The sequence below is a fragment of the Henckelia pumila genome, chromosome 1, assembly GCF_033568475.1.
Source record: "Henckelia pumila isolate YLH828 chromosome 1, ASM3356847v2, whole genome shotgun sequence".
NCBI classification, from domain to species: domain Eukaryota; kingdom Viridiplantae; phylum Streptophyta; class Magnoliopsida; order Lamiales; family Gesneriaceae; genus Henckelia; species Henckelia pumila.
Window position 1 is genome coordinate 164,057,594 of NC_133120.1, and position 10,924 is coordinate 164,068,517.

Here is a 10,924-nt window from a genome sequence, read left to right on the forward strand (position 1 = left end):
TATTATGAGATATCGTGGTTTGACTAAAGACCCCAGCCAAACTTTCATGTGTTTCATGTCGAAACACCTCTTCTTTACTCTGATTCTGATTCTGATTCATCCTCAGAAACTTCTTGACTAAATAATATCTCTTCTTCGTATATGCTTTCATCTGAGGGGATATCCTCAAATTGATATACTTGAACTAGATCTTGAAAGAAAACCGCATCATCCATATCTGGTGTTGCTTCAAAGAGTTTGACTCCTTTTTTCTCGTTTTCTGGACAATTTGTAGATATATGTCCTCTTGCTCCATATGTCCAGCAGTTGCAATCCTTGAAACTTTCACTTACTCTTGTATGAGTTCTTCTGAAAGTTCTTCTTGATGGTGTTCTTCCCCTGCTTTGTGATGAGCTTGTTACTGGGGATGTTCTTGTAGGTCCACTTCTTATTCCTGATCTATAAGATCTGGCCTTTTGTTTGGACCAAAATGTTCTTGGTTTTCAAGAACTTCTCATTCTTTTATTATAGGGATTATTTCTGAATTTTTTCCTTTTAAATCCCTGTGATCTGTTTCCAATGATCGTTGGAAGATCATTTTCTCTACAACATAAAGGTGTACGTTTATCTATACCCCTTATTTTCTTATAGTTCTTCTGTAATGCTGCCATATGGCACCATTCTGCCAATTTTTCTTTCAAAAAGGACGCGCGTCTTGCCAATGTATCAAGATGACCTGAAACGTATTCTTTAATCAACATTTCTCTCCAGGGACTTGACATTTTTGAGAAAAATAGCTGAATAGCTACATTTTCCTCGACTCCTGAATTCCATCTGTATTTAGTGAATAACATAATGTATTCATCAACTAAACAGATATCATGTAACTCGAGGCTATACAGAGCTTGAGTATATCTTCTCTTTTTCTCTGTATCTTGATTATTGAAATAGTCTACCCCTATGAATTATGCTTTAACTAGGGTGGCCATTCTTTTTTCAATCTCGCTGAGGGATTCTCCTGCTAAGATTGATTCCTTCGTATCTGGCATAGTCATCTCCCATGCAATCTTGACTCATCCCATTAGACTCATTTCTAGAAGTTTAATGAATCCTTCTTTATTGAGATCTAATGTCCTTGCTGCAATTCTCATAGCTGACGTCCAATCATCTATAAGATCTTCTCTGTTTTTGAAGTCCAAAACATCAAGGTTTAACATAACCCCGTAAGGATGTATTGGATCTAAAACAGTTTTTCCGTAAGGAGTTTGATGGAGTGGGATTTTACTCCTTCTTGATCTGGTTCCTGCTGGATGTGAATTTTCTTCAACCTGAAACTCACTATGTGGTTCTTCTGTTTTAACCACATATCTTGGGGGATTCCCTATGGGTTGTTCACCCTCAGGGGAATTCATTTTTAGATCTACTACTTTGAGATTCGCAAAAGAATCCGCAAGATCTTGTAGATCCTCGAGATTTAATCTTTCTAAAGTAGTCATCAGATAGTGGTTTTCTCTGATACTGCTTTTATAAGATTAATCATCCTTTCATCTTCAGTTAAAGGTTTTTGAACCATTTTGGTTTTACCTTTCTGATGTAACAAAGGTTTGGTACCAAACGAGATTGGTAACCTTCCTCCTGTATTACTTTTTCTAGAACCAGAAGTGTGTTCTAGATTTATGATTTTATTTTGAAGATCCTTTAGAGTCCCAAGAATTTCTTCTTGTTTCTTAAGGATTTTTTCAATTTGACGAGTTATTTCATACAGCTGATTGCTGTAATATTGTACCGTCTTTTGAATTTCTCTAAGATCTGCGGAGAGTTTAGAGGAATCTGGAGTAATCTCTAAAAATTTAGAGTTAGAAATCATCTTTCTTTATCTCTTCAAAATTGAGAGTATTAATCACAACCTGTCGTAAGTAATCTATTGTGAACAGATTAACTTGTTTATAGGATTTCATATAAATAAAATCCTCTTGATTCAAACCTTCGTTTGAAGTCATATTTTGTAAAAATCTTCTCCTCAACAAAGAAAAGCATAAATTAATTTTAGCATAAAGTCTTTAGATTTTAAGCATAAAAAAGCATAAATTCAGTACAAGAATTAAACAATTTAAATATTCAAGTTTGATTGTACTAGAGAACAATTGCAATCTTATGGATACGAAGGTTGGATAAGTTTAGGTTTGGAGATTTATCACCGATTTGCTCTACAAATAACGACTTTCCGGCCTCCGCACCAGCCCTTCTCCTCCGTCACAAACCCCATACGCCGCCTTCATCGCAGCAGCGAATGTCCGAGAAAACTCATCTCCTCTAGTAGAGAAGATTCAATTTTACTTACAGCAGTCATCGGAAGGTAAAGAATTTGATTCGATTTTGAAATCCACCAGGAAATTCCGGGATATAAACTATTCTTGTCCAAAGTCGTTACCCAACTCCACAACTGAGGATTTGGATAGGAACTCTGAACTTACGGATCAATTGGAGCAACAGGAAATGCTGGATTCCATTGAGGACTCTCTAGGATTTGATTGGAATCACGAAAGCTCTATGGTTGGATTCCGGGAAGACTTTTTACAAATTAAAGATTGGCTACTTGGATCAGCATATCATCTTGAAGTCATGACGATTGTTGGGATGACTGGAATCGGTAAGACTACTCTCACAAGAAATTTGTTTGAGCATCCAGCCATTGATCATATTTTCAAAGTTCATGCTTGGGTATCATTATCTCGAACAAATAATGCGCAAAAAATTATCAAGGGCATTCTGGATTCCTTGAGACCTATCGAAGATGAACTGGATGACAAGAGCATTGAACAATTAGCAGATATTCTATACAGAAGTTTAAAGGGTAAGAGGTACTTCATTGTATTGGATGATGTGTGGGATATCAAGGTCTGGGATGACATCAAAAGATCATTTCCTAATGATAATATCAAGAGCCGGATCATTCTGATGACTAGGCTGTTCGAGATGGATCTTGAAGACCAGTTTTCCAAGATTCATCACATGAGTCTTCTTACACCCAAAATGAGCTGGACTCTTTTTTGTATCAAAGTTTTTGGGGACGAAAATTGCCCTCAGGAGCTTGAGTATGCTGCAGAAATTATTTTAGGGAATTGTGGAGGGATTCCCCTTGCAATTGTGGTGACTGGTGGCCTTCTCTCCAAAGTAAGCAGGACTAGAGATGACTGGCAGCTTATTGTGAGGTCGATTAAGGCAACCACAACTTCTGAGGAACAATTGAAGGGGATTCTCTCCTTGAGCTACATGTACTTGCCAGATCATCTGAGAGCATGCATCCGTTCCATGATAATCTTTGCAGAAGATTATGAACTCTCAGTCCCCCGAATCATCAGGCTTTGGATTGATGAGGGACTCGTAAATCAGCTTGGTTCTAAAAGTCCTGAAGAAGTGGCTGAGGAGTTTCTGAAAGATCTAATTGATAGAAGTTTCGTAGTGGTTTGCAAACCAAATAGAAAGGGTGATGCTGACTTCTGCAGCGTTTGTAGCATCTGGAAGGACTTCTACATGGCTAAGAATCCAGATATTCTTCAGGTAATACAATATTGCAGCAGTATTGATTCGATCATTTTGAAATAAAATCTTTGTTGAGTAGCATAACCAATGATCTACATGGGTTAGATGAAATAATTCTATTTATGCATCCTTCCCTTTTTCTCAATTTGAATATGACTTGGTCATATTCATTGACTATAACAGAGTTGCAAAATAATGTTTGGACATTATTGTTTTTAATCAAAAGATCATGTGCTAAAGTACAATCTATTAATTGTTTTTGAATTATACATGACGGATTTCAGTTTCAATTTTGTTCCCAATATTTTGAGACAGATTTTGCTCTCAACTTCAAATCGAAGCACCGCACTGGAACGAGGTACGGAAAATCTTCCAAGAGGCTATGGTGAAGGTGTTTCCATGATAGTTAGGGAAGGACAAAAAGGGGAAATTAAGTGCAAGGAAAATCTAGGAATATCGATGGACGTATTGTTTAACAACAGATACACGAAAGACTGCATTAGATATTGTTCGTTATTTCCACCCGCATATGAATTCACCAAGGACATTCTCGTTTTGCAATGGATTGCTCAAGGGGGAACAATAGCAGGAAACAGTGTATTCCTCGAGGAAGCATGCATTCAGTGCTTTGATATATTGTTGAAGCTCAAATACATTGCTCCTGTTGGGTATGTTTATGATGGACTTTATAAAACAAAATACAAAGTTGGTGATGAGATGAATGAATTCCTTCAAAATCATCCCGTAGGATTTCGGGTTGCGAAAGAATTGGATAGTAGCCATGTGAATGTCAATGTGTCTAAACTCGAACATTTGTCCTTGTCCTTTAAGTTCATCGACCAAATCAATTTTGGGATCATAAAAAAATTGAGCCATCTTCATACTCTCATAATTCATGGTTGCCGTAGTTCTGTTGTTAAATACTTACCTTCTGATTTGTTTCTGGAGCTAAAGGCCTTAAGGATGTTAAATTTCAGTCGTTCTGATGTCAATCACTTGCCGAGCTCTATTGAAAATTCAAAGGCGTTGCGATTTCTTGATATGTCCGAGACATCAATTATATATTTGCCTGAGAAAATGTGCAATCTCATCAATCTGCAGACCTTAAAACTTGACAAATGTAAGTCCCTCGCTCAACTGCCTAATCGTACGAAAGAGTTGATTAACCTGCGCCATTTGATTCTTGATGTTGCTGGCCAGTTGGACTCAATGCCAGAAGGTATGGGAAATCTGTCAGAGTTACGCACTTTAAGGACATTTTTGGTTGGCAAAGAAGATGGTCATAACATAAATGAATTGAAACACATGAACAAATTGAATGGATCACTTCGGATTTCGAATCTTGAAAATGTTAAATCTCCTGTTAAGGCTGCAGATGCTTCTCTTTGCTGCAAACAAGACCTCAAGAAAATAGAATTTTGGTGGGTGGATCTTCAATATGAGAAGAATTCAATTGAAGAGGAAATACTAGCATGTCTTGAACCAGCTTTGGGCATCCAAGAGATAGAAGTATGCTATTATAGCGGTGGAAGTTTCCCGAGTTGGATAAGCAAACCGTCTTTTAATGAATTGGTTAGTATAAGCCTCTACGAGTGTAGATATTGTGACAACCTTCCATCTCTTGGACAATTGCCATCTCTAAAGGTTCTCAGCGTTGTTGGAATGAATGAGGTGCTAGAAATCAACAACCTCTTTTGTGGTGAACAAACCGATAAGAATCAACCCTCGTTTCCTATGCTCGAGCAACTGTCATTTTATGCCATGCCCAAATTGGAAAAATGGACAGAAATAAGAATCGGTGATTTTCCCAATCTCTTGGATCTCAGAATCGAATCGTGTCAGAAATTCAAGTGCCTTCCTTTTCTGTCACATTTGAACTCTCTTAAGTGTATGCAATTGGGCGATTGTCCTGAACTTTCATGCTTGCCTGATGGTGGATTTCCATCCACCCTTGAAACATTAATGGTCGATGATTGTCCCAAATTAGAAGGACGTTGCAGCAAAGATAAAGGTGAAGATTGGTGCAAGATTGCTCATGTGCCTGCTGTTTATATCGATGCTGTGAAGGTCCATGCGAAATAGTTGAGATTGCATTTTGAGATCTCTCTCAGGTCTTTTCCGGGGTCAAAGGTAATTTATATTTCGCCATACCTTTACTTTCTCAGTTTCTCAAATTTTGTTGGCTTTTTTTTTTTAATGATTCTTAGGAATGTGCTTTCATTTAGCTGAAAATAAGTATCAAAGACGGTGTCTAAGAAAGGCATCAAATCTAGAATTGGCTAGAGTAAAGTGATAGGCTTGAGGTGAAGCATTCACTCTAAATCTTGATGTCACTCGCCAATTAGGGAATCATTACTTGCAGTTTAGAAAGCAGTCAACAGAATAAATTGTGTGCCTGTTTCTGTACTGCCTGCCTCGTGGTCTTGTTAAAAGAAAGATCAGAATACTTTAGTTTGATGGACAGTGGTGTTGGTTTTGTGAATTGTACAGATTATTGGTGCTGCTTGAAAAAGAGTTGTACTAAGCGCAAAGCCACTTGAACTTCAATGTCATAGCTTTTGTAGTTTCAGTTACATAGACTTAAATTAGTCACGAGACATGTTTTATTTCCAGCATGGAATTGATTTCACAATATTTCAATGTATGCTTTGTAGAAAAAACTATTTGAGCTGTGGAATTGTGCTTATCAATGGAATATGTTCTCTCCATCTCAAATATGGAGTAAACAATTTAGTTGATATATTTTAAAATTATTTTAATGATGTTAAATTATGTACTTAAAATAAGATCAAATAGTATTTAGTTTTCTAAGAATAATCAATATAATCACCAGTGCTTCAAAAATCAGCCTAGGTGACGCCTAAGCACTAGGCCGAGTGATAGCACGGAAAATGTGCTAGTTGGCCAGCCTAGGCATCATCTACTCCAGATGCAAATAACACAACATTTGAGAAGTAGAGTAAATTTGTGGTATTCTATGAACAGTGTAATTTTGAACTCATTTTTTAAATTTGATGTTATTGTGTTGGACTTATAATTTGTGATTTATTATGTTGAAACCTGTGGAAACCGCCTTGGCGGCCTAGGCACTAGGAGCTGGTCTGACGCACGATTAATGCCTAGCGAATTATAGAACCTTGATAATCACTTGATCATGGGAAGATAGCTCGGCATAGGCTTTAGCAATTCCATTTTAACAAAGCCTGTGGGCCAAAATAATTCTTATTTTGGGTGAGAAACTAGAACTTTGGGCATCGATTTCTTTCCCAGAATTCATAATAATAACAGCTCAAGCACATTGGAGAGCTGAAAAGAAGTTTATTAGTCCTCTCGCCTCTTATTTTAATCACATTAATTAACTGCGATTAATGAAGACTTATGAAGTCGTTTTCTGATAATTCACTATACTAATTTCATAATTATGATAATTTAAGCAATTTCATGGTTTCAGTGGTTAAAAATACCTATTTAAATCCTTCTTCACTATTTGAATGTTGGACTATTACGGGCGATAAGATAGTCTGTTTGTTAAATGCAATTATTATAATCGAGTTATTTTATTTTATACCATAACTTTCAAATGCTAGAAAACGAAATTTATTAAAAATATAAGTCAGTCAGTCAAGAGATTAAGCTGGCAAACGAATAAGTTTTATGATGTATTGTGGCAAGGTAACTTTGTAACTCATATTTTTTATTTCTTCCCTCAAATGCTTGTTAGAGTTTACTACTGCGACCTTTGACTTTTTTGATAGGGAATGGAATGACTCAACTATTTAAGATTTTACTAATATATTCAGCTGCCTAATATATAAGACTGCATTAATTATATTAAAATTACATAGCTGGAATTTGTTCTTATGAAAATTGTCAATTAAAAGGAAGAACAGTGGAATTTCTGTAAATTCTGTATTGCAATTGTGGGGTGTAGAAATGGTGTATAATGTAGTAGGCTATGGAAACATAAAATACAAGTATATGGCTATCGTCTAGCATATTACTTTATTTGATTTTTTGACATTGGGGTGGAGGTGTTTATCCTTTATTGGGGCACTGGTGCCATAAAGAAGCCAAGAGGTCTGTGGCGCATATTATATATTTATATTCATACTAGCCACTATGCACACATTTTGTGTGTGTAAGATAATCATATGAATATTATGTATTGTGTATAATTTGTTGTTTTAAATTCTTGATACTGATTTTTTTTCCCCTTTTTTAAATGTCAAATTTAAGATCAAATTGTAGGTATTAACTATTAAAGTGAAATGTGTGAAGGGCAATTTTGAGATTAGGAAAAAGGCTTCCCCAAAAGTTAGTTATATTAGGGCATCTTGTTTTACTAAAAGTGTAGATATGAATTCCAAAGCTAGAATTTCAGTCCTAAATATTTCTACCCTTAACATAGGTTCTAAAATAAAATATCAATTAACTAAAAGTTAACATTTCTATTCCCAAAACCATCTCTCGAATGACTTTCTCGAATTTTTTGTAAACGTCTGTATGATTTCCTAATATTTAAACCAAAAGAAATTGTAAAATCTACTTATTGAAATTTTGGGGCATTACAATAATCTACATCTATCTAAAGTTTTATGGCTATTTGCCTTCATTAATGGTATTGCTTTATGGTTTTGTGTTAGTTGCATTTATTCTTGGGTGCATTAGTCTCTTTCTCTTTGATTCTGTCTTTATTTCTTTGTTCTTTATTTCCTCTGTTTGTGGAGTTTGTTCTGCTTTACGTTTTCTTGTCTAAGATAAGATTCTTGTGATTAATTATATGTTGCTACTCTTTTAATAACAGATTTCTTGCTACTGTCTGGTGGCTGGTTTACTAGTAGTCTATCTAAAGCTTTATGGTTATGTGCCTTGATTAATGTTTGTGGGTTTTTGTGTTGATTGCATTTTATTCTTCGGTTCATTAGTTTGCTTATTTATGTCCTCTGTTTATGGAGTTCGTTCTGCTTTGCTTTTTTCTCTTCTATGATAAGATTTTTACGATTAGTTAGGTGATGCTACTTTTTTTATAAATGGAGTTCCTGTTATGTCGTCGCCTTCCTGGGTATTTTAATTGCTCGTCTGGTGGCTGATTTTTATAGTAGGTCATTGTAGTACTTAGTCTATCTGAAGTTCTATGGTTATGTGCTTTCATTTATGGTTGTGGGTTTTGGTGTTTGTTGCATTTACTTGACAAACGTGATATAACAATTATTACCGCCAGGTTCATGAAACGAAATGCAAAAAGGAGAAAGAGGCCTGTCTCAAGTTTGGAAGCAATTGATTCCAACTTATTTGCAATTCTAGAACTGGTTATGGCAGGTTTGCAAAATATGTCATCTCTTTTTGCTTGCAGTAATCAGTTGTTCCACTGTGTTGTCCAAATTTATCAGACATTTGTTGTAAGAATATTGTATGGGCAACTCCTTGTCTTGATTTCCAATTAATACTTTCTTGCTTTGATTAATATTTGGTTCTAATCACGATCGTTACTTGGATCCCCTTTCAATCAAAAACTAAAAATAGCAAATAGCTTTTTCCATAATTTCTCTCATGTTGAAAATTTTGAATTTTGAACCTAATCACATATTGGAATTTTGAATCGTTGCAATTGATACAAAATTCTATTTCGCTTTTTCTCAAAATTCTTGGATCTAAATTTATTGAAGTTTCTTTGTACAAAAATATTAATAACCCTGCTGCTTAAAGTATTGTTTTTATTGTTATTATTTTCACATTCAACGTATGTTCATCGCTGTTAGTAATTAATATATAAATAAATGGTAAACCAGTAGTACTCGGATGCAAATGTTGCGTATTTGTCCATCTGTTTTTTATTTTTCGGCAACCTAAAATGGTAGAATGAAAAAATAGCCTAAAAAAAAAAATTAAAAAAGTTACATTTTTATAAATAATAAAGATCCAACAAAGAGCAATTGATATACATTAGTTTTTATAATGGTGACATCTTCATGATAAATAATAATCCAAGGAGGGGAAAAACCGAAGGGAGCCATTAAACTTAATAATAGTACTAGTCACCATGCACACGGTTTGTGATTTATGGGTGTAACATAATCATTTGAATATTATGTATGGGATGATGAACTCCAAATTTTGAACAATTGGAACAACAACACAACACTTGTGAGATTAGTCGAGGCGAAAGATTCTCTCTATCCACAAAACGAAATTGTCGTTATAAGTACTAAACGTTTGGCGGCAATCGTCTCTAAAATACGACTTACGAACGAGATATAGCAGCACAACAAATATCTCGAACGTCAACGAACGAAAATATACAGCTACTTGCTTTTGAAGAGTGGAAAAATATGTAGAGAATCAGAAGTCTGATATTAAATGTTATCGGATATCAACGTTATATCTCTGTGTATATAATCAGTCATATATATATAATCTCAAGTCCAAAAAACATATTTTTTTTTGTCTAAGGATGCAAGCAATGACAGAAAAACCCAAAAAAAAGACGCATTTTTTTCGAAAAGCAGACGCTCGCTCGAACGGTAATTTTGTGCCGCTCGAGCGGCAAACACTCTGCCTGGCAATCTTCGGATGCTCGCTCGAGCGGCAAACCTTTCGGCCTGATGAGTCACAAATAAAATAATAATAAATATTATTTTAAATAAATTTTATCCAAAAAAATAATAAGATCATAAAATCTCACCTCGCCGGCCGCACATGTTAGTTGCATCAACTAACGTCTTGCTCATTTATAAAGCATTCGCCGCCATAAGGGCTAAATCTCATAATTCAAAGTTAAATTATTTAAGGAGAAAAATATATTGGAATTCTTCCAATGTGGGACAAACTCTTTCTCCTCACAATTCATTCACAATTTTTCCAACATATCATGTATTGTGTATATTTTGTTCTTGAAATTTTTTTAAATTTTTTTCTTTTTAAAATAAATTTAAGCTTAAAAAAATTATGTGTTAAATATAATTTGTGTGGAGGACAATTTTGAGATTATAAAATATAACTTCACCGAGAGGTTGTATTAGGCGTGATCAACTGTGACGTCCAATATTTTAAAACATTTAATAAAAGAGTTTGCGACGTCCAATATTTTAAAACATTTAATAAAAGAGTTGCGCAAAAAGAGTGAGAAAATTTTTTTTTACTTAAAATAATACAGGGAGTGCATCACACTAACTCCAAAAGAGTTTAAAATATAAATTTATAACAATAAAATTCGTGACTGAACGTTCACGAGTCAAAGAAATACCGATGCAACCCTACCACAAATGTCTTCTAAAATACGGCACGTCAAAACCTACTACTAATATTTAAATGAGATAAGGGAATATGAGTTACTATAAACAAACTACTACATCAAATACATTTAAAATAATCAAGGAACTTCCATAACAAATATCAAACTGAA

The 10,924-nt window shown here is 34.8% G+C and overlaps 1 protein-coding gene across 2 annotated transcripts; it reads left to right on the forward strand.

The window, feature by feature from the left end:
• Window positions 1-2,157: 2,157 nt before the first annotated feature.
• On the forward strand, window positions 2,158-8,986 carry LOC140882953 (putative disease resistance RPP13-like protein 1). 2 transcript variants are annotated; one of them, XM_073289221.1, is made up of 3 exons: window positions 2,158-3,540; window positions 3,838-5,652; window positions 8,744-8,986. In XM_073289221.1, the coding sequence occupies exons 1-2, from the start codon at window positions 2,476-2,478 to the stop codon at window positions 5,602-5,604; spliced, it is 2,832 nt and encodes a 943-aa protein (XP_073145322.1). In that variant the 5' UTR covers window positions 2,158-2,475; the 3' UTR covers window positions 5,605-5,652; window positions 8,744-8,986. The 2 variants fall into 2 exon arrangements, with proteins under 2 accessions (XP_073145322.1, XP_073145330.1); XM_073289229.1 differs by lacking the exon at window positions 8,744-8,986 and adding an exon at window positions 6,013-8,730.
• The last annotated feature ends 1,938 nt before the right edge of the window (window positions 8,987-10,924 follow it).

Excerpts from the sequence above, each read along its gene's own strand:
- LOC140882953 (XM_073289221.1), top strand. The coding sequence starts at position 2,476 with ATGCTGGATTCCATTGAGGACTCTCTAGGATTTGATTGGAATCACGAA. Across the intron at positions 3,541-3,837 it reads AGAATCCAGATATTCTTCAG|ATTTTGCTCTCAACTTCAAA; the intron begins GTAATACAATAT and ends ATTTTGAGACAG.